The 24,239-nt window shown below is 41.5% G+C and overlaps 1 protein-coding gene across 4 annotated transcripts in view; it reads left to right on the forward strand.

Annotated features, from left to right (window-relative positions):
• Positions 1-538: 538 nt before the first annotated feature.
• SEPTIN7 (septin 7) overlaps positions 539-24,239 on the forward strand; it is a 55,538-nt gene continuing 31,837 nt past the window's right edge. For 2 of the 4 annotated variants that reach the window (XM_083468841.1, XM_083468843.1), the window contains exons 1-3: positions 690-834; positions 16,257-16,352; positions 18,307-18,409. In XM_083468841.1, the coding sequence (XP_083324967.1) occupies positions 16,314-16,352; positions 18,307-18,409 (142 nt within the window). In that variant the 5' untranslated portion in view covers positions 690-834; positions 16,257-16,313. Of the gene's footprint in view, positions 835-16,256; positions 16,353-18,306; positions 18,410-24,239 lie in introns of those variants that run through there. The other 2 variants (XM_083468844.1, XM_083468842.1) reach the window with 2 other exon arrangements.

Genomic DNA, 24,239 nt, shown 5'->3' on the forward strand with positions numbered 1-24,239 from the left:
GAATTTAAGCCCACCCTGTTTGCGTGATCTGAATCGTGGCCGGGCTTAAGAGACTGCCATAAGATTGCAAATTCCTTCCCACTAGGAACCGCCGTTTGCGTTAGCCGGCGGCCGAAGCCGAAAGGCCCGCGAGGCAGATGCCTGTACGAGAATACCTCGCCCGCCGTAGGCGAGGCGGCTCTTGCGCAGCAGCTCCGACGGCCATCTTTGCTTCGGGCAAGTGGTTCCCTCAGCCTGAAGCCCTTGAAGCCCCATCCTTGTTCAGGATTGAAACAGAAGACCAACAACTGAAACATCAGGCGTGTTGCCGGAGGGGCGGGGGGAAGGACTTTATAAGCATATACAAGGGTGTCTTTTTTGGGGGGGGAGAGAAAAAGGGGGAATGCCCGTGACAAAAATGGCGGAAACGGAACCCCCTCGACACCGAAGCGATTGGGTGAGGAAGGGCGGGAGGACGGCGGCGGCGGGCCGCATGAAAAACGGAGGGAGTGGAGGGGAAAGAATTCTCGCGACATCTCACGCGAGGCCGGAAGAGGCTGCGGACGGGGAACTTGAGCGCAGTCCGCCCGCTCGTTCAGGCCTCCCCTCAGCCCTACGTGTGCGTAGGCGTCGTCGGGCTGCTTGGCGGCTACGCACCGGAGACGGCGTAGGGGCTTTGGAGAATCGGTAGGGCGGCGGCGGCAGCATAGTAGTAGTAGTAGCAGCAGCAGCAGCAGCACCGCCAGACGACGGACTGAGGGGGCGGGCAGCTCGCTCCGTGCCGCCGCGGCTGAGGGGGACGAACGCCAGCGAGAGCAGCAGCAGCAGCGCCGCCGCCTCGGAGAGCAGCCATGGGTGAGTCTCTAGCCCGGGCTCCTGAGGGAAGGAGGGATGGCGGCGCCGGGTGGCGCTGAGGGCGGGCGCCTGTGACAGTTGGAGGGGCGATGGCGGCGGGGGGGGGGTGTCTCCCGGCCCTCCCTCAGGCGCCCCCGCCCGCCCGCCTTTCTTCCGCAGCGGGGAGGAGGAGGAGGAGAAGCCGTGACATGGTGGCCGTGCCTCAAGCTTCCTGCTCGCCCTCTTGGCGGAGACGGCGAAGGTGACGCCTCGCCTGAGCGCGTCCCCACCGCCCGCCTCCCGCTCCCCCTCCCAAATCCGGTTCGTGGGGCTTTCATTTTGGTTTTATTTTTTGAAGAGGGGGTCCCAAGCCCCGTGCAGCAGGGTGGGGGCGATGCCCCCTAGCCGCCAACTCCCCACGAACTCTCGTTTTTTTAAAAATTTCTATTTCAAATCTCTCTCTCTTTCCTCCCATCTACGCCTGGAAGTCCCCCCCTCTTTTTTCCATTTATTTTTTTACAACGCTTTCCACTCTATGCAGCTCTCTCTATCTTTCTCACCCTTGCAAGAAATGCTGGCTGCAACCTCATTTCTCGCTCTCCCTCTCTCACACACACACCATTTCCTGCGTCTTATTTTACAGCGGACTCCTTTTCTACTGCTCCCCACCCCGCGCTTTCCCTCTTATTCGGTTTTTTTTTCATGCAGTAAAACGAAAAACGCTTGGGGGAAAAGAGCTGCTTTCTCCTTCCTTGCATCATTATCTATCTCCCCCCCCCCCACGGCCTCCCCAGTTTAGTCCCCAAATTTAGGATGGATGGAATTTGATGGGAGGAATCGAGGAGCGCTGGAAATATGCATGAGGCCAGCTGGGAGGGACCGGGGAAAAAAAAGAAATCTCAGAACAGGAAAGAAGGAAGGGCAGGAATGAAGGTGTATTAGTCAGAAGTGAATGGGGCTGGACACAGTAATAGCGTGATGCTCCTGGTTTCTGTTAAATAAAAGCAGCTGCAGTGTTGAAAGATGCTTCTTTGGGAGGGAAGCACGTTTTTTTTTAAAAAGACGGAAAGCTTGATTTTGCTCCTGTTCTCTGGTCCCACCCTGAAAAAGCAGCTGCACATGAAGAAGCAGTGTGCATATACCATTATATCCATGGGTATATGTGGCCATGTTCAAATATTTGAATCTGCTGAAAGTGTGATAAACTTAAGACCTCAGTACTGACACTCTTACTTAGGTGTAAGTTCCTTTGAATTCAACTGCTATATAACTTCTGTATAGAAGTGAATAGGATTGCACGGGCAAAAATGTTTGCTTCATTTTGCCATCCTAAAGATGGTTGTTTTTTACACTCTTCTTTTCAAAAATATGTGTAAAAATTTATACATGTTAATTTTTAAAGAAAAAGGCAGCTATTTATTGTAGGACTGAAAAATACTGTTTCCATATTCAAACAGTTGTTTCATGATACAGTGACTAAGCGCTTATTTTTCCTAAACCTAAAGGTGTAATATTTTTACAGGTCTAAGTCTTTGCTGAGATTTCATCTTTGCGATATTTATGGGGTATTTATAAAAAGTTATATCTCAGACCTGTACTTTCAGTAGAAAAACACAATTATACCTTTCAAAAAATTGCTGCCGTTGAGGCTGTTTGTACAGGTGATGCTTGAGAGATTGTGGCTATCATATCAGCAGTTATGTTACTTCTAAGCACCTAAACAGAAGTGGAATGTGAAACTATGCTTGTTTGGAAGTATTACAGAGTCAAAAGGTGTTTACTCCAAAGTGGATAAGGATTGTCCTCTCAAGTAACTAAATTTTGTACAGGGTTGTAGCATGTGCCTTTGTGCCAGAATTTTCCATGTAGGCCATGGGAATAGAATTGGGGGCTGGGTGGGAGTGGAATGCTTTGAAGGCTATGCAGTTATGACGTGGTAAATTGCTTCATGTTTTCTTGTTATCTAACTGCATTTTGAGCTATTAAAAGTTAAGCTACGGAAAAGGATTCTCCATGATTGGCTTCAGAAAATCATAATTTCAAGAGTAACTTTCTGTTACCTGACTTTTAGGGTTGTTCCTAGCTGTAGAAATCACATTTCTTAGTTTGTCCTCTGTAATAAATTTAGAGATGAGATGTTTTCAATGCCTGTTTTTTAGCTTGAAGCTTTGCCATCAGTGTTGCAAAAGCTGAAAACGATTCTTAACTTTGTAGACTCAAGATGAGTTACAAAGCAGCTCATGTTAACTGCATGGTTTCTAACAAAGCAAGTTTCCCTTCTGAACTCAGTTAAAAATTAAAACACAAGCATTGCTTATTATCAGTCAGCTCTCTGAAAAATAACTGTAGATATGCTTCATCATTTCAGCAAGTTAGCAGGAAATAAACAGGCAGGAAAGCCCTGGGGAATGCTTTGGTATTCTGAAGAATTGGTCATTAATGGCATAGCATCACATCTGCTTTCACATGGCAGCTTTTAAAATCTGGCATACAACTTCATTTGTTCTCAGTTTTCAGTTTGTGTGCTTACACTTTTTCTAGTTGGAAAAACATGCACAGATATTCCTTGGTGTTAAATATACATTGGGCAGAGTGACCACAAAAGGCCTTATTGTAAAATGTTGCTATCTATAGTGGTGTTGACCTAATACCTAGCATTCAAATGAGAACATTCCTCAGTTGTCCTGCTCAATCCATGCCAAGTCTGGTTAAACCAGACTTTGGTAATTTATTACTGTGTCTTGGATTTACACTCTGCTTGGTGGGGTGCTTCAAGGTTGTTCAGTTGGGTTACGTTTTCAAACATGAGCTAAGCTTGCAACTCACTTTGTTGTGGTTGCTGTACATATGATTGTCAGACCCTAGATTAAAACAGCTAAATGGTGTGATTACTGGTAGCGTCGTAAATGTGCATACCCATTATGGTGCAAAGACTGTCATGCAGTGGAATATGGGATGTCCTTGAAAAGAAATTGAAATCTTTGGTGGTTTTGGTGCACACCATGAGTTTAGGCACCAGGTGCTTTATTCCTGAGAACTTTGCTCAAGGAGAAGCAGTACCTATTGAGCAGTTCCAAGTGGCTGAGGCAGCCATATACAAAAGTCCTGCCCTACCTGCAGAACTTCAGTGGCTGGCTGGCTATTTCTGATTGTGGTTTCAGCTGAGCACTAAGAGAAGATCAGAGACACGTGGTGGTGTGACTGTATTGGCATATTTCCAAATTTTACATATGGTTCATGCCTTGTCTGATCATGGGAATCCAGGCTTTCATGTCATAGGGAGAGGGAAAAGGAAGTGTGGTGTAGTTCAGCTACTACTCTGTTCTGCTTGGACACAGAGTACCGTAACTTAAGGGAGGGGGCTTATGGATGAAGCCTGTAAGGCCCCACTCCTGATTTTCTGCAACATACTCAGTGGGCTAGAAAGCTCTGATTCTTTTTAGTCAAAGCTGCTTGTTTCATCAAGTATTATACGGTACAGTACAGCTGAAAGTACTGCATGACTTTCAGGGTTGGAAAGATTGTAACCTTGTTGGATTTTAACTAGTATTGTTGGATTTTAACTAACCAGGAGATGCAACTTGAAACATACTTTCCAACCAGAGAAAGACTACTGTAGTAGCTGAGGAGGTACAGCCACTTGCTTGTGAGTTTACATTAATGCCCTGGCAGCACATTAAATCTCTGCTAACAGTAAACGTGTGTGTGTGTGTGTGTGTGTGTGTGTGTGTGTGTAAATAAAATAAAATAAAATAAAATAAAATGAAAAACCCAACCCAGTACCCATAGCTAATGTAGGCGATATAGTAAAGCCGTAGTAGCATAATGAAATCCAGTTTCATTATGAACATCTGGGGTAGCCAGTGTGGTTCCCTCCAGGTGATGTTGAGCTGAAACACCCATCACCTTTTGGCAGTGTGACCAGTGATAATGGATGGTGGGAGCTGTAGTTGCAGCAAGATCTGGAGGGCTTCGGGTTAGGTACGCTGGTATAAGTCATTATGAGGTAGATCTTAGATTATTCCCAGGAAGTCAACAATTTATGACTAGTATTAGGTTACTAGAGGATCAGACCAAGTTCTAAGTTCCTTAAGATGTATGTGCCTTTCAGAACATCTTTGCCAAGAATCACAGAAGATGAAAGCCACGTTGAAGTTGAATGGATGTGTTTAGTAGAGCTCTAAAATGTACTTTTAAGACCACATCCTCTTCTTCAGTTTACCCACAAAGCCAAATAACCCTAGCTTGTTTGAAAATGTTGTGCATTATGCTTGTGATATCTGTTCTTGAAAAAATTGTGTAAAGATGCTGCATGCTAATGTAACCTTGAGGATAGCTTCTAAGTCACTGTGAATAACACTTGGACATGAGCAAAAAGTTAGTAACTTTCAGAGTTTAAATTGTTTTCTCCATGGCTCTGATCCAATCTCCTGTCTTTCTAGCACCATGGCTTAAACCAGGGGTCAGCAACCTTTTTCAGCTATGGGCCCGTCCACCGACTCTCAGACCATGTGGTGGGCCGGACTATATTTTTTTTTGGGGGGGGGAATGAACAAATTCCTGTGCCCCACAAATAACCCAGAGAAGCATTTTAAATAAAAGGACACATTCTAATGTAAAATTCACTGATTCCTGGACCGTACGCGGGCCAGATTGAGAAGGCGATTGGTCCGCACCCGGGCCTTAGGTTGCCTACCCCTGGCTTAAACTGTTCACTTTTGTACATGCAGGAAACCTTTGTAACTGCATGCTCACTTGTTCCAATTAAAACATTATTTTCTACTTGTTATTTGAATTTGATTATAGATTATTTCTGACCAGAAAATTTAATTGCCTAAAGTTGTCATGACATTAGATAATTGACATGTGGGTGGCCCTGTTGACATGTCAAAGTTGGCCTGCAGGTTGAGGGAATATAAAGGACTGCCTACACCAGCTAAAAAAAGATTCCTACTTTTGACTGATCCATATTGTACAAACTTGTTTGTCCTAAATATCTACTTGGATTTTCTTCAGTATTTTAGAGGAAGTGCTTGTTTTATCTAAGACTTCTGCTACAAAATTTCCTGACAGTTTAATTCCCTGTAGTTTAGTCCTTGCAAAAGTCCTTGTTGATATGAACAGAGTTGGACTCTCATCAGTTCCAGTCAGCATCATGGTTAGTGATCAGGAACAATGGAAGCTGTAGTCCAAGCATGTCCAACCAGTAGATTGGTAGATCCCCAGCTAATCCTGGTAGGTCGCGGGACCCTTCTTGATCGTGGGATTAAATAAAGTTTACTGGAAGTTAACAAATAAAAGCTGAAGAACTCTGGGCAATCCTACCCCAAAAAAGCTCAACGACTCTGGGCAGTCCACCCGCTCCACGAATGCTCCTCCTCCCTCCAATGACAATGTGTAGATCACTGCCAGTTTTTTTTATACTGGGAGTAGATCACAGTCTCTTGGGAGTTGGATGTGCCTACGTGTAGTCCAACAACATCTGGGGCCATGAGGTTTGTGATCTAAAATCTGAATTATACTACGAGTCAAGGAGTTGTCTTGAAGTACACTCAGGAGAGGTCAGAATTCTAGCATATGTGTTTAAAATTTCATTGCATGACAGGATGGTGCCTGCTGCCTTGAAAGAGGTGGTGGTGCGACCACTCCTAAATAAACCTGGACCCCTTGGACTGGAATACCTGCTACATACCTGTCACCCACTTCTTGAGGAAGGTGGTTCCAGGGCAGCTGCAAGCATTCTTGGATAATCAGATTATTTAGATCCATTCCAGTCTAGGTTCAGGCCTGTCCATGGGGCTGAATCTTATTTGGTTGCTCTGATGGACGACATTTTCTGGTCAAGCATGCATCTTTATCTTCAGCAAGTTTATTGAAAAGTCCTTCTGGATTCAGTGGGATTTGTTCCCTGACAAGTATAGTTAGGATTGTAGTCATAGAAGTCTAGCATAACAATAGTGCTGTTTTTTTCTAATTCAATATAGTTTTTGTGTTTTTCCTGTGCTTGTTGAATTGCATTTCTGATAGGTGTTGCACTGGTAAGTAATTTGCAGACAGAAGATCTGATCAGTGAATCAGAGCAGTAGGTAACCAAGTAATACTGAATTGCATTCCACTGTGTATCCCCCTGTCACCTTTGTTTAACTGACTGGCATTTCTGGCTAAACTCTATGGCCCTCTGTTGAATCGAACATTTAAAAACTTGGATTAGACCCTTTCCTGTAGCATTTTTATTGACTGATATCTGCTGTATATGTTGAAAAGTTGTTTGTTTGATGTGCATTTGGGCACCTCTTAAGATATAAGCAGATTTTGCCTGATGGTCGCTAAGATCAAGGAAAAGGTTTTTGTCTGCTTAGATACAGTTGGGCACCATTTTGAATCAATTTGGTGAACTGAATCTTTCAAAACTGCACTGATTTCAACCACTGATTTTAAAACTGCATGTTGTTGTTGTTTCTTAAAACTCCTGAAGCACCAGGTACAAAGCAGACAGTTATTTCATAATACTTAAACAAGACATAAGTAAGTTGTTGACCTGTAGTATACAGTACTTCCTATTTTTATTCATTTTTAAAATTCTAGTTTTGATGGCAAAAACCTCCACTATTTTTGGTAGTCTCCAGTATCTCAAAGTGTCAAGTAGATTCCAGCATGAAAATCATGTGGTAGTTAAAGCAGACTGAATAGTGAAATTGCTTTAATTAATTTTAGCTCACTGGAACTTAAAATTGACAAAGATTTTATGCACTGTAGTTAGCTGGAATCACTTATGATATATAGAGAGATTTGCATACAGAAGTCACAATAAACTTTAGCTTGCAGTGATGGCTGGAGGCAAAAGTTTCCCACCCCCTGTAGATCACTTTGACAAGTGAGCAGGGCTGTTCACCTGTCACATGACATCAGGTGATTTGACCTCAAAAGAAGAATTGGAAGCACACACTAAGTATTGTCCTCATTGTTCCTTTTCAGTTTTGCTTGACTTCAGTGATTTTCAACCAGCGTGCTGTGGCACCCTGGGGTGCCTTGAATGATGGTCAAGGGTGCTGCAGGCAACACTAGCCTCTGTCCCTCTTTCCTTCCCTCCCTCCTCTTAGGTTCCCTCATGCCTCTGCCTCCCAAAGGCTTGCACAGCTGTTTGTTGCAGCAGCCCTGGCTGCAAGCTTCCCAGGCGAATGATGCCTCTGGGGCTTGCCAGGGGGTGCTGTTTGCCAGGAGTTGAGGTGGCCTCAGAGTAAGCAAGCAAGCGGGCAAGGTAGCCCAGCCAGCAAGTCCGCCAGTCCTTGCTATTGGGAATGGACAGACAAGTGTTAGGCCAGGCAGGTAGGCATGCACTGTGCTGGCCTTTCTTGTGCTTGCTGTGTTCCAAGGCCTGCCCGGGAGCTGAGTGCCCGGTGCTGAAGGGGAGCCTTTCCACCTGGCAGCGCCCACTGCTGCTACTGCCTCCCAAGGTAAGGTGCTGGCCTCACGTTCACCTTTGGCCAGTCTCTGTTAGGCCACTAAGGCTGGGGGCATCCCATTCCCATGCCCCTGTTGCACAGTGTGAGGAGGCACCTCTCTTTGGGGTAGGGGGCAGCTCAGAGACTAGGGGCGGCAGCAGCAGCTGCCCAGAGGACTCCCAAGGAGAGGAGAGAGGATAGGAGGCTGAGGGCACACTCCACAAGGGAGGGTTTTCAAAAAAGGGCGAGAGGCTGCCAGCTCTACAGGCAAGGGATGACATAACTAGGCTCCTGAGCCCCACAGGGGTGCCGCAGAAAGAATGTAGTGACCTAATGTCAGGGGAATGACAGCTGGGCAAACTACCACATTTACCAAATGGAGAGATCTGGTGGGTTTAGCCTACTAAGCTTCAGATTTTGCCATCTGAAAGATAAAGTGGAACTCTTCGCTTTTAAGTGGTGTTAACTGTGAAAAGAGATCACCTTTATCTGTAGCTTTGCAGTACAGTGTACAAGTTCGTTTCTCAGTTAAATACCGGATCTTGGCTTCATGCCAACCTCTCTGCACATGCATATATTGCACAGTACAGTTGCAGCATGCGCATTTAGTAGACATATTTTACAAGGCATGGAAACTTGGCTCTTTTCAGTTGGCTAGTTTTCTCTGATCTAGTTCACATAAACTGACACGATAAGAGACACATAGTGGTCCAAAGAATATCTTAACAGGTTAAGTTGCTGAGCCCGCTGATCTTCTATATATTTTTACCACCTGTATGTCAAGTACTATGTTTAGTTCAGAGCTCAAATTATGAGTGCTTGTGAATCTACCAACCAAAGAGGAACAGTTACTTCCCATCTAATGGGAAGACAATGTTTTAACTGGTATCTATTTGCTCATGCTTCTGAAAAGTACTATGCACTGAATTCACAAGTAAATGGGCTTGCTCAGGTGTGTATATGAGTGTGATATGAAGAAATGTCAAAATGTGTGCTGTATTTAAGCATAGAAATTGCATGCACGGTCGTACCTCAGAAGTCAAATGGAATCCAGTGCGGAAGTCCGTTCAACTTCCAAAACATTCAGAAACTAAAGGGCAGCTTCTGATTGGCTGCAGGAGCTTCCTGCGACCAATCGTAAGTCGCAGAAGCCCCGTCGGATGTTCGGCTTCCAAAAATAGTTTGCAAACCGGAACACTCACTTCTGAGTTTGTGGCGATCGGGAGTCAAAATGTTTGAGAACTAAGCTGTTCAAAAACCAAGGTACAACTGTATGATTCTAGTAATTTTCTTAGCACAGCTTGATTTAATAGTGAGAAAAGGTTATTTTAATAAGCAATATATCATGCATTTTAAGCAAGAGATAATAAACTGTAATCCTAACCAGTGTAAACACTAGGATTAGTTGTAAATATATCTTAATGGTTATATTGTATTTTAATATTCTGTTGGAAGCCACCCAGAGTGGCTGGGAAAACCCAGCCAGATGGGCGGGGTATAAATAATTTATTATTATTATTATTATTATTATTATTATTATTATTATTATTATTATTATAGCAACCAATAAACAACAAGTTTTGCTTGGAAATGTCTGAAGTACAAATGGGACCCTTTATTCAGTGATGTGACTGTGGTTTTTTTTACACATTTTGGTAAGGGTAGAATACTTGTGCAGAAAAAAATGTATAGAAACCAATCCTAAGTACAATCAGCAACCACTTCACACTGGGGTTCTGTTCCCGGCCCCTGCGTGCGTTTCTGTAACGTGTATAAGTGCATTATGTCCCACCCTTGTTTCACCCTTTTAGTGATGTGTTTTGTGATGTTTTCAGTTAGAAGTTCATGGCTACACTGGAGGCTCCTGATCAGTGTTAGAAACTCAGCTGTGTAAGCTTATTGCCAAATGGCACCTTCAACCTAGATTATGGTTACCACTCTGGAATACCTGACATGGCAGCTGGGGGAAGGAAGACGTTCCCTAGCCAAACTCGTTTCCTGGCTGGAGTGAGCCAATAAAACTCTGTGTGCAGTTTTGCTGTGGATTATGCATACTAAAATACCCACAAACAGACACACTAGTTCTCTGCCCATTGCTTTAAGGGAAAGTGTTGCTTGAAGGATTTAGAAAACTACTTCTGATAAAGAAAATAAGCTTTGAAGGTTTATATGACAGCAACTTAATAACTATAGTAATGTCTATTTTAAGTTGCTAAGCAACTTCAGCTTTGTTCTAGCACTTACCTTTCCTTCTTTCAGAACATCTGCTTAATGTGAAGTTGAGGGAAGGATGAATATAGAAAATTATTGGTCTCTTTTTCATTAAAGCGGTTGTTAAAGGTCTTTGCTTCTGTATTTTGTACTGTTTTGCCTTCCACTAATGTTGCAAGTTCTCTGCTTCCTGTTTTTGCATAGATTTTCTTAATTGATTTGCATGTTGTGCAGTGGAAGAGCATAGACATTTATGGTTCATTGATGATTCAATGATCAGTTTGGGAGTGCATGTTTGTGAGACAACTTGGCCAGAACAGAAATGATGTAAATTGCTTTAGCAAACTCAGCAAGTGAAATTTTGGAGATCCGTAGAATCATCTAAAAATGTACACCGTGCTAACAGAACATTAAAGATGAACAAAGTGCAACTTTATTCCTTCCTTTTCCTGATTTAGTTTGGTTTTGATTTTAATAAAACTCAGGTAACAGTGAGTGCAAGTACTACCCTTTCTCTATTGAATGAAGATTTTTGAAGCAATTAAATGAAAAACTAAATACAGGAGCAACAAGCAACTACTCACTAACTCAATGCAGACGATACATCTAATTCCTGGTCAGCAGTAAGTCTCTGTCAGAGGACAAAATAGAGATTGAAGGGGAACGAGTCAAGAACCTCATCTTCTCTCCCTCCTGAAGGTTCCATTGTCACCTCTGGACCTTCCATACCTTTTACATTCTGCACTGGATTTGTCCTAGCAGTTGCTGGTTTGTAATTCAAATAACAAAGAAAGTTGTTTGTTTTATGTTCCTATTTTTAGAGAAAAATTTTCTTGACTTGAGATGTGCTTTTCAAGGCTGCATAAATCCCAAGAAACTGATTAACTGGACTTCTAGGAATTTGAACTAGCTTTCAAGTCCTGATAGCATTGAAAAGTCAAATTTTGTGCAGTAAACTAGAGGTTTGCTAGCATAGTGACTAATTTCAACTAAGAGTACAGTGTTATATTGGCTTTCCTGCAAGCAAACCCCATTGAACTCAGTGGGACTTCTAAGTAGACATAGCACTGTGTTCTGAAGCATTGTTTTGGAATAATTTATTTTGCAACTTCTTAGTCCCAAGAGGGGTATGGTAGGCTTCATAGTAAGCACGTCCTTGAAAAGAATAAATTGTAGTTTATTTTTATTCAAATAATCAAGGTTAATATCTAGTGATGAGGGATGTAAATTTAATGCAAGAAAAAAAAATCAACAACTGAATTGATACAGTACTAGTCAAATGACTATTCCTAGGAAATACACACACAAATGAGCATGTTAATAGTTTTCAACGCCCCTTTAAAATTAAACTCTAAATAACGTATCACGCTGTCATGTCGTAAAGTATTCAGTAATTTCCAAGTGAAGCTTTGAATCAGTGTGGAAATGTTTCATTCCAACCAAGTGCACTCTGATATTTTTTCCTCATGGAAACTAACTTAGTTTCAGTCCAACCATTGTAAATGTATATGGTAGGTTAAATCTTGATTGATTTTAAATTTAAGAAAATAGAAAACTTTCCAGAAAACTCACACCACTGTTCATGTCCCTGTACCATCTAAATTGCATGAGTCATGCTGGGAGGAAGGGGATTAGGAGTTGAAAGTATAGTTGAGGCTGTCACACAGGAACTTGCCATACCTACACCATGTAATCTCCACTGGCCTCTGAAATCACCCATTGATGCTCTATTTGCATGCCTGCTGGTGGGTTTGGTCAGGCTGCTGGGAACATGAGAACGTGGCCTTTTCTGTTGTGGCTCCTCTCCTGTTGAGCACCCTCCTCTGTTTGACCCCATGCATTTTCAGTCTGCCTTCAGTTAGATAGCCAGTTTGGGTTTAAATTGACTTTTTTATTAATACAAGATTTTTTACATGGCTAATTGGTATGTAGTTTTAATGACTGAGTTGATGATGATTTATTTTGATTGTCAATTGCTGTTTGCATCTCATGATAAAGCATAATCAGTGTGAACAAAAGTGTTCTTCTTTGCTTCCTCGGTGCTTCTGGGGCCACAAGCCGTGTCCAAACCTGAACTCATGGTTTCCCCCAAAGAAACTATCATCATTAAGCCAAGAACAAACCTTGGTTAGCACTTGGTTGTTTGGGGATAACTGGTTTGACACCACAAGTCAAAGTTTGTGATTTGTTGCTCCCGGACTAGTCAGGAGTGGGGAAGGACCTACGGTGGTGCATGCTGCTTGTTTGTGTTAAGAAGTAATTCAGCCTTCATTCTAGTTTTGATGTGTGGTTTAGTCAGATAGTTACTTCAGATTGGAAGATCTCAACAGAAATCACAAGAAGCCTTGTGAACAATTGAGGAAGGCCTTAGGACTTTCAGAAGTAGACCATTTTGTTGGTTGTCTAGGCCAGTGTTTCCCAAACGTTTTTGGGCAACGGCACACCTGTTTACCGGGAAAAAATCTCGCGGCACACCACCATTAAAGCCCCGCCCCGTGACGTCAGCGCGCAGCATCACGCCGGGAGGGACGCACAAAAGTGAAAGTTTTTTCCCTTCCCCTTGCCGGGGTGGGAGGAGGCAGCAGAGCGAGGGACTGAGGGACGGCGGCAGCTGAGGCGGCGGCGGCTGTTGTGGTGGCGGCGGCGATAGCGGGCGGAGGAGGAGCCGTCGCCGGGAGTTGCTGCTGCTGCTGTTGCTGCTGCTGCCCGGACATGCCGGCCTCCTCCTCCTCCGCTGTCTCGCGCTCCTCCCTTTTGCGCGCGCTGCCCCGCCGCTCGGCACCAGCACCGCGGAGCCGCCCCCGGCTCGACGCGGATCCTCGCCGCCGCCGCCTCTCGCCGCCCGACTCGCCCGCCTCCCTCCCACGGCACACCAGCCGGTGTCTCACGGCACACTAGTGTGCCGCGGAACACCGGTTGGGAAACACTGGTCTAGGCAACCAACTGATCTGCTTTTTCAGGCACTTTGGGAAATGTTGGACTTGACTTTAGGCAAGATGACAACATTTTAACTCTGCAAGCTAGGTTTCCTTATTTCCAGTTGTAGCAGCTAACTTTTTTTACTCGCTGCTATTCGTTGCTCAAATGATAGAAGTGTTAGTAACTTGGCAGGTGTTTCTTTTATAGTTTGGAAAAATGAAATAAAAATACTATTCCACCTTTCTGGTCTTAATTTGCTGCCGCTGCTGTAGAATTTTTAAACTGGTGAAGGCTTTATGACTATGGACCAGTTACATGTGCATAAACAGCATACTTCAGGTGCTGCACATATGGAGAAATCGAGAGTTCTGTAAACATCGGCTCTCTGTTGCTGAGGTGTACAAGCATTTTGTCCCAAGTTCACAGCTGAAGCACAGGCTTGGAGAAATGGATGAATATACATGCTCGCTCACTCATTCAAAAATGCATATGAAATGTGTTATTTCCTTAAGCTTGATGTAGACTTAAGTAGTGAGAGGAAATGGATAAATGTTGCTCCAACTACCTAGAAGATGCTTGTGGCATCCCTTTGACCACTATATGTGGCGGTAGTGTGATTCAAGCCAAGTAACTGGCTAATATAGGGCCATTCAGCAGCAGCATTTTTAAGAAGTTCTCCATTTGGGCTTTATTGTGGGGAAAGCATGGCAGCCAAACACAAGGGCTGTGTGTAGGAGTCAATAGATGGAAAGGGTTGAATGAGTTGCCAGTAGAGGATGCAGTTTGACTTGCTTGTCAGGGTTTACGAGACTGGTACAGGGTTATGTATATTCATCTGGCATCATATTTATGATCTTCTCATAATGTGCAGGTTGTTCTTTCAATCTGTTTCCATGTTTAAATTTTAAGGCATATTATGACTGTTATGGGATTCTTCATACTGCACTTTTATGTTTAAAGAACCGAACTATTCAAAATGTACCTATTACATTGTATGTTACCATGATCAAATTAGTGAAACAAAGTACAAGAAAGCTCATGAGGATTTTCCAGTGAATAGCATACAGAATCATCTGGAGCATCACAGAAAGCTATGATAGCTGTAACATTGACTATTTGTGTTTGCCCTGCAGCGGTTTGCTCTTACCAATCCCTTTATTGTTTTTTATTATTTATTAAAAACACTGTTCATATTGGGGAGCTGTACAACAATCTTAAAATGCATCAGGGTGGATAAAAATCAATGATTTAAAAAATAAAATAAAAATCGGATTTAAAAAAATTAGATTTTTAAAATAAAATGCTTTTGGAGGAAAAATCTTTCCAAAGATAGTTTTCTGTTTAAGTGACATTATAGTCCAAAGGCTATTCATTAGGAAATAAGGATTTGTTTTAAGTTTTTCAATTGTTTAACCACATCAGTTAACAAACATGGATCAATATACTATAATGTTACTGTTTTAGTTAAATAAATTGTTTAAATTGTTATGAAGGCAATGATTATTTTTCTCCTTCCAATCAAATACAGCAGAAAAGTTATCCAAATATAAACAGTTCTTAAACCTCATCATAATTTCATAATTATCTGTCTATGTATTTCTAATAGTATAACCAAATCAGTATTTTTGATATAACTGTAAAAACTACTCTGAAAATTTAATATTCTAAAAGCGAAACCTTCCTCTGGTTGTAAATATGAAGATATATATATACCAGCAAGAACAAGTCTTTCTGAAAAAAAGAAAAGAAAAAAAGATTTAAATCAAGTCTTACTGACTAGTGATTTAAATCGATTTGTTTTAAATCAAATCCACCCTGAAATTCATGCCAAAACGTTAGAATACAGGAAGAAAGGGCAGAGTTGAATTATAACACACCAGCTGGATAGCTTAGTTGGTTAGAGTGTGGTGTTTTTAACACAAAGGTTGCAGGTTTGATCCCCATATGGGACAGCTGCATATTCCTGCATTGCAGGGGGTTGGACTAGATGACCCTCAGCATCCTTTCCAACTATAATTCTATGATTAAATGAAGACTAGGGAGCACAGTGTGTTTTAAAAGACACTTAAACATCATTAATGTGGATAGTCTCAGAAGTTCTTGGGGAAGGTAGTTGAAGTTTCATAGGAAATACCCTTCCTCTAGTGGTTGCTAGTTACACTTCCATAGGCTGCAACATGACCTGGAGAGCTTATAATAGTAGTGATTGTGTAAATCAGTAGGAACAAAGGCACCATTTCAGGTATCCTTGCCTGAAGTTGTTTTATGTTGATCTTACATAAATAGTTGACTTGTGTTCATTGAATGTCATCCGAGGATTCCCCCTTAAGGTCTGGTGCCACAGAGTACCTGCAAACATTTTTCACTGGGTGAGTCCTAGGAAGAAAAATGGCACAAATAATATTTTTATCATAATATAATTACTGATTTGGCATTTGTGATGACTGCATGCCATTAAAAACCTTCACTGGACATTTTTAAACAGAAGTTGGATGGCCATCAGGGATTATTTAACTGACTTCTGCATTGCAGGGAGATAGAATAGATAACCCTTTGAGTATCTTCCAACTCTACAATTCTATAATCTTCTTGTTTGTAACCCTCTTGCAACAGATCTAGAACTGTGCACAAATGCATATTTTGTACTAGTAGTTTAGGTACCAGATAATGTACTAAAAAAAAGAAGAGTATAGTTAACTGTGTGGTCTGAACAATTGTAAGTAACTCTTCTTTACCTCTCTTTCTTCTTTATGAAAATCTGCACCTGCCTGATATTGCTGAACTGCTGGAATTCATCACCTACTATGACTTTTGGCTGTGTCTTGTCTATATCTGGATGGTTGGAATGATGGAAACACATTGTTTACAAAGTAGCTGTAAGTATCTTGATTTTTCAAGCAACTGTGTGCAGCCCATTCTCTTTCATTTATGCCTTTGTTACAAGGGATCCAAATGGATTTTCCCAAGGTAGCTATTCTTTGTAAAGGTACTGCCTTTCTCCAGCACTCAGACAACATATCTCTCTTAGGAAACCTTAATTTCCCCCTTTAAAACCCCTTCAGTATGTCTGTTTCTATGGTGCTATTTAGAAGTGCTACTGGGCACCTATTGGCTAATATCAATGACATTACTCGTGAAAAGTGACATTACTTTACCCACACCTATTATTTTTAATAGTCTGTACTTTAAAAAAACACAACTTGAGGCAGGTGGTAGTGTCATCTTAAGTTCTCATTGGGACTAAAATTTTCCAGAAAATATTCCATTTCTGATAATGTATTTTTCATAAAACTTAATAAATGGGCATGATAACATTAGACAGTTTCAAAGTTGCAGTTATATTGAAGCCTTCTTCATTTGTTCCATCAACAAAAGGAGATAGAATTACAGGGTTTTCCCCCCACCCTCAACCACTGTGCTTCTGCTACCCCTTCACCTCAACATTTATAGAGGGTTTGTACCTGCAGAGAGGAACTTGCGTACAACTGTGGTGGCTGATACATGCATAGTATTCTAGATACCATTATCTAGATACCATTTTGTTTGATATGTGGAAGTTGAGGGCAGAGCCAGTGGGTATAGTCCTGCTCCCCCTCCCCACGTTATGTGGACAGATCAAGATAAATATTAAGACCAAATAAATGTCATATTCAATTATATCTAATAATAATCACTTCAGGTGTAGTAAGCTTAATACCTTAATAGTTTTTAGTGCACTTTATTTTTTCCTAATTGAACCTTTCAGTTCAAATATATTTTGGCTGTTGGAAACTTTTGTAAAATCAACACAACATATTTCTTTGGTTTTCATTTGCTAATGTAAGTCGAGTTAGCATCTCATTATATTTAGGACATTGGAATTACCTTATGTACTTGGTTATCTGTAAGAGCTTCTTACTTGCTGTGAGTGGCCTGGCAGTGAGGCTAAAACCCTATTACTGCTGTTCATTCCATCACATACTCCTGTGCTTCTTTTTAAAGTTTTCCTCTGGTCTTTGAAAGTTGTACAGTCCTCAAAAAATAGAGAGAGACAAAAACCCCTCTTCCTCCCCTTTCAAGAAAGAGAGCAGGATAGTTCCTTTTCAGCAATTTTAAACCTGCTTTCCATTAAATGGGGATGAAAAGTTGTATTGCTGCTGGCAGCATGAGAATAAGTGACGAGGTATAGTTCTGTATTGTGTGAAAAAGCTCATGCAATTGACAACTCCTGCTTTATGTATTAGAACATAATCTTGAGCTGGCATTGTAAAGGCTTTCTGGAGAACAAAATGCTTTAAGGAAATGTTAGCAAACAGAGCTTTGTTAACTTCTGAATTTTATTTCTTCAATCTAAAATAACAGTTAAATGGATAGTAGGAAGCCATAACTATGCTGTTCCACCCACTGTTTTTAAACCACACAGCTGAGACTCTCCTAGTTCTTCCTAAAATGAGAGCTGGCTCACAGCAAGCAGTTGTAGCCAATCACCTGGTCCTGGGCAACTGCTAGGCTTTTCTGAAGCATTTGCCAGAGCCAGTCAAATGACGGAGCCACAAATTTTTTACAGATGGCTGAAGTTCTCTGCCTATTGCAGATGATAGAATGAGCGGTATCTGAAAATATGCATTCCCAGCAGGGAATTACCTTCCAAGTCATTGCTGTTTGCTTCTGGGGTCAGTCAGTATGTTCATGCCATGAACAGAAGTGTCATGAGTCCTGAATGCCCTTGCATTCTGTATTCAGATTTTCAAAAATTATGTGATTGACTAAAAACATTTACAAGGGTTAGGGAGGGTGTGTGTGTATACAAGTTGAGGTGCTGGGAAGGCACTATCTTTTTGTAACTAATGTGTAGAATAAGCACTACTACAGTTGTCCAGAATCAGTATGAAATTATAATTGTCCTAGATGATAATATGATTTTATATATTTTTTATCTTAGCAACAGAAGAACCTTGAAGGATATGTGGGGTTTGCAAATCTCCCCAATCAAGTTTATAGAAAGTCAGTGAAGAGAGGGTTTGAATTCACGCTCATGGTTGTAGGTAAGTTGTACTTTAGCATGTGTCAAATGGTGACTGCCTTCTTTATTAAAAAATAATAGATAATAAATTGATTTACATATTAACAAATTGCCTGTGTCATAGTTTAAATTCCACTTTGGACGTTCATTGCTTTGAGCATGCAAAGAAAGAAAGTTTAAATGTGGTTACAGTGTGTATTGCAAGGTTTGAAAATGCTTGCCCTGCTCTTAGCAAGTGGCACGAGGCATTCAGGTTGTGATGATTTCAAGGTTTAGATTTTTGCGGAAGGGAGAAGTTGAGTTGAAAAGCTTTGAGCAGACATTTACTTGAATCTTTATAATGTTTGTTTGTTTGTTTGTTTATTGCCTGCTCTTAACCCTAAGGTCTCATGAAAACATAATATTAAAAAGAGCTTGCAACAACTTGCCATCATAAAATTAAGATGGGTTCTGCAAATTTACACCTCAAATGTCAAAGGCCTGGGTAAAGAGGTACATCTTTAGCATTCTGTGGAAGCTGTACAATGAAGGTGCCAAGTGCTCTGTGGTGAGGGAGTTCCGCAGCTTAGTGGCTGCCACTAAGAATGCCCTCTCCCAGGCCACTGCCGAGCCTCTGAGGGTGGAGAAACTACCAAGAAGAAGTCCCCTGCTGATTCCAGTTTTCAAGAGGGTCTGAAGGGAAGGAGGTGGTCTTTCTGATATTTGGAGCCTGAGTTGTTTAGGGGTTTAAACACCAACATGAACACTTCAATTGGGCCTGAAAATGATGTGGCCAGCAGTGCAGTTGTTTTAAACCAGGGGTTCTATGAGATATTAGTGGGACCCCAGGAAATAATCTGGCTTCCAAGTTGTCTTCAAGGGCATCCCAACATAGAGCACATTGCAGTAATCCAATCTGGAAGCTATCAGAGCATGCAAAGGAAGGGAAAACATTGTTTCATTCTGGTTTGGTTCATGTGTCACACTAAGCCAAACCAGTTTGTAGGCAATCTAGAGAGAGCTTAAACCACAAAGCTGGGTTTGGATAAAGGTTGGCTTAGCTCAGCATGGGGTGGCAGCAGAAAGAACAAAGAAGGAACCAAGTGGTTGCAAGCTCCTCTCTGGGAACCCACATGCTTGTGTAGCACCACTAAGCTACGAGAATCTTTTCGGCTCCAAATGCCCTGCCCATGTATTGGCAACTACACCATTGTAACGTGATTGAGAGGTGGGCAGCCCCGCCTACCTCTCAAATTGCTTATGTGGGGTTTCCACATACCTGACGACTAGCTTCAAAGCCCTTTGCTGTTTGCAGAGGTATTTAAGGCAGCCCCCACACCCTTAGAGTCTCTGGAGGCTGAAACAGGAGCATGGGGGTTATATTAAAGCCTTTTGCAAAAGCACTCTTTAAAGCAGATCTGCACTTCTCTTTTAAGCAGAGTGGGTGCTTGAGACGAGGCGTTACTCACTCACTCATTTAAAGGAGAAGCGCAGGGCTGCTTCTAATTTCACTTTTGATGAGTGGGGATTAAATCCTGTTGCCTTGGCTGCACAGTCCTGTTCTTGATGGGCAGCTGAATGTGGTTTGGGGGAAACGGCATTGTAGGCTGAAGTGGACCCACAGGCGATTTGCAGACCACAGGTTCCCCACCCATATACTAGGCCATAATTTGGCTTAGCAGGACATGTGAACCAGGCCAATAATGGCTCTGTATTCACTTCAAGTATATTTCAAGTATACAATATTACAATTTATATGGATGGTGTAGGCTGTCACTTACTACCTGACAGCAGGCATTCAATGCTGTAGAGGGTATTAAAACCTCAAAATGACATGGCTGAATGTTGTTTCATGAACAAACATCATAGAGGACTTGCTCAAGTGCTTTTCATCAGGGCATTGAAATGGACAATTCCGTTTTTCCAAAGTGGTGAATAAATGGCAAAATTGCAACTTTTCATTGCATATAATCTTGCTATGAATTTCAATTACAAGAGTTTGGTGTTAAAACTACTTTAAATCCACTTTTCTTCTGTTTGTGAATAAGTTCCCTGATCTGACTGGCTGTTGTCCATGCATAAAAGATGCATGAAATGTTGATTGTAGGTTTGCCAAGAATTTCTTCATCTGTGCCAGTTGTCCTGCGCTCATTATTGGTTGCCTAGATGGCTGCATTTAGTTTCTGTAAAAATTGTTAATTTATATTCATTCAGAAGCTGGAGTAGTTTTACTTGGATCACTTTCTTCAGGCTTTTCTGGTTAGGGGTGTGAACTTCCTGCATTTCAATTTCTCAAACTAGAGCAGAGAAAGGATTGTGATGGAGGCAAAGGTCAGCTAAAATGTCTGTGTGCAAAAGAACTGTAGTGGAGCCAAATAACTTGTTCAGATGTTTTATCTAGAAAAGCTGCATATTATCACTCTCTGTAGTTGTCGAACTGCATTCTTCAGTTTGTTAATAAATGTACTTCCAGTTATTTGAAATACATAACATTGGTGGCTTTTTAACATTGATTTTAAACATTAAAGCTGGTCAGTTCCATACATTGTTTGGCGCCTTAACTAAATTATTTCTTTAGCATCACTTTTTTATTGAGCAGTTTAGGCTCTCTTATGCACATAGTACGTGTGTGGCATAAGCTTATCTAATAGTGTACGTTTTTAAAAGTTTAATGCTGTGGTTCTCAGTTTTGGGATGGGCACTTCTTGCCAGTGTTTCAGATATTCCAAGGAAGGATTGGATCCTGATTCAAATGGATTATATTCTTCTTGTTTCCTGCCCTTGCTTTCTCAAACACTTGGCTGAATTGGAACACCCATTACTGGGAACACTGGATTTGTAGGGATAACTGTTCTTACTACCCATCATCCCAGTATATCTTAGGAAATGCTGTTGCTTTGTTCTGACGGGGTTGGGTTTTTTTAGCTGACCTAGAAGAATGCACTGGAAGTCACTGAGAAAAGAATGGAACTGGTGTCGGTAGATGAATGATGGTGTTTCTCGGGAGCTGTCTGATGAGACGATGTAGGCATAATATATTAGTAAATCATTTGTTGCCTCAACTTATGCAAAGTGCCACGCAGAGCCACATTGAAATTGCCTCCCCCCCAACCCCCCCCCCTGCTCTTGTTTAAACTCTGTAGTTGGAAGTTTTCAGTGTGATATATGGGTCTGTCTTGTCTACTTTGAATTGATTTAAGCTGATATTGTCACTCAAACTCGAGGAATGGAGACTTGCAAATGAATGCAAGCAGAACTAGTTCCCAACCTGGCTATTGAAAACCATTGGGGAATATAGGCAGCTCCCCACTCACACACGAATGTGCGCACATGCCATTTTTGGCTCTTAAAGTGGATAGGAACCCCCAGAATGGGGTGGAACAGGGGAATCCCCACTTCCACGCATCCTGGTGACATTCACAGTGGTTGGGAATGGAACCCCAGCATAAGTGGCTATTCCCCTGTAATTAGATTTTTAAAATAGTGTTTTCTTTAGAGATGTCAGGATGTTAAAATTGCCTCAGACAGATGGTTATTGTGCCTCTGCCTTAAAAGAAAAATCACAGTATTTCATACTATTGTTCATATAGAAATGAAACTTGGCCAAGGGATAGTTATTTGTTGGAATGTCCTTGAGTGCTTCCTACTTATTCTTGGACAGTTTCTTAGATGATGATAATTTAGTGAGCTTCCACTCTTCACATGTTCCTGTGATTCTCTTGTTTGTGGAGGTCTGCAGGATTATGCCCTGTTCTGCTCCTTTCTACCCCATCCCTTCTTCAGGGTTTGCTGCAAGGAAGAATGGTGCAGGTTTTCCAGTGGCGTAGCTGGAATTATACATGATGGGAGACAGATCTGTGGGACAGTTGTAAAGGAACATTAAAGTCATTAATACAACTTGAGATTCATGGGGAATGACAATTTTCTGAAGTAAACCTATTTCAGCTAAGTTAATGGTTTCCTTGTGGTGTGCAAGTGTTCCCTCATTCTAAAACTGTGAGATAGTTATGTTGCATTGTTGTAACTGGCAGCCAATTGAATTGCTATTCTTGTTTTAAGAAACAAACAAAACGTTCATCGCTTTACCAAATGCAATGGAGAGAAATTAGACGCTTGGCTCTTAGTTATTTCATTAAAATATATACACCACTTGATTGTAAAAAAAAAAAAACCCTCAAAGCGGTTTACAAAAAGATAAAACAATAAAACTGAGAAACATTCACAGTCCTACTTGAAAACATACAAAAGTTAAAATACTAAAACAAATTAAAATTGCCTCAACTTTCTAAGCACCTGGGTAGGTTTGTCTAAACAAGAACGTTTTTAGCAGGTACCGGAGAGTACAGTGAAGGTGCTTGCTTGATCTCAAGAGGCAGGGAGTTCCAAGGTGCAGGTGCTGCCACAATTTCACAATTTAATTCTTACAAATGTGGAAACAGTTGAGTGGGCATGTGGGGTAGGGTGATCTTGTAGGTAAACCGGTCCCAAGTTGTTAAGGGTTTTATTTGCTAATACTAACAATTTGAATGTGGCAACTAGTCCTGATCTCTGAACAAAGGTGTTATACACTGACGAGGCCTTGCTCCTGTCCTCACGTGCTAGTACTGTTAACCAGTTGTATTTTATATAAAGCGTATGCAGCAAATGTGATAAACGGTTCAGTACTATAACTTGTGCAAAATTTCGGATTTTGTGACTGCAAACGGTCCAGTCATGCAGTAGACACCCAAAAGCAGAGCTGAAATCTAGCTTGATAGAGCTCACTCAAAAACAGGGAGCAACCATTTTAGGCGTGTCCAATTGACATGTGGATCCTTTTGGACCCGTAATAAGGCAGAATGTGGGACAGAATGTGCTTATACGTGCTCTACCGATGTGCGGGGGCCGGGAATGGCACCACTGTGTGAAATGTTCACTGCCTGTACTATCTCAAATACAGCTGCACTCTTTCAGCTATATATTGTAAGTCCAACTTCATGCGATTTGCTTTCTAGTAAGTTTCAATCCAAATTCTAATTAATTCATAAGATGTTCTTTTAAAAAGGTGGCTGATCTAATACAAGTGTACATTTTTTCTCTTAACAGGCAGTGGGAAATTATATAGTGTCCACAAAAGCATAGGTTTGTTCAAAGAGTAATTCTGTAATTGCAGTGCAAGTCATCTTGCTCCATAATTAAAGAAATTTACCAATCTAAAAACAAACTATGTTAACCAGTGTATATATAACACTTAAAACCTACTTTGAATTTTTATATAGCAGCAACTGTGTTTACATTGGCCAACAAATTACAAGTGTGAACTGCTTTTGAGGATTTGCACTTGTAGCTTAAAAATGTATTTTTTTAGGTGCAAACACACTCTTAAGGTATGGTTGCTATTCTACATGAGTTGTAGAAAATCAAATCAACCTGTCTAACCAGTTTAGTGGAACAGTTCCAGTGAGCAGCAGCAGAAGAGACTTCTGAAAAAATCGCAGCTTTCCCCATGTGGAAAAAGTTCTGGGAATAGCCTGGATCATACTTGAAATTAGTATACTGTTGGAAGGCATTCATTGATAGGTTGCTTGAAGGGACAGGAAATGGGTATCTTCACAGCTGGAGAAGTGTTTCAGGCTTTGCTTCACTTGAGACTGACACTGATCTTTTGGCTTCTTATATACAATCATATCCCAAGCAATCTCACTGCATCCAGTAGGCAAGTAAACATGAATTTAATTTAAGGGACAGTAGCTGGCCTTACTGTTGCTAGTTTAAGGTATGCTGCCCAGAATATTAGTAAACTTTTTATATGAGGCTTGCATTGGATAACTTGAAACTTTACTTTCTCAAACAAGGCTTTCTGCTGACTCAGCAGATTTAGGCAGCTCGCAGTA

Source organism: Podarcis liolepis, assembly GCF_965112155.1.
Source record: "Podarcis liolepis genome assembly, chromosome: 12".
In the NCBI taxonomy this organism is placed as follows: Eukaryota; Metazoa; Chordata; class Lepidosauria; order Squamata; family Lacertidae; genus Podarcis; species Podarcis liolepis.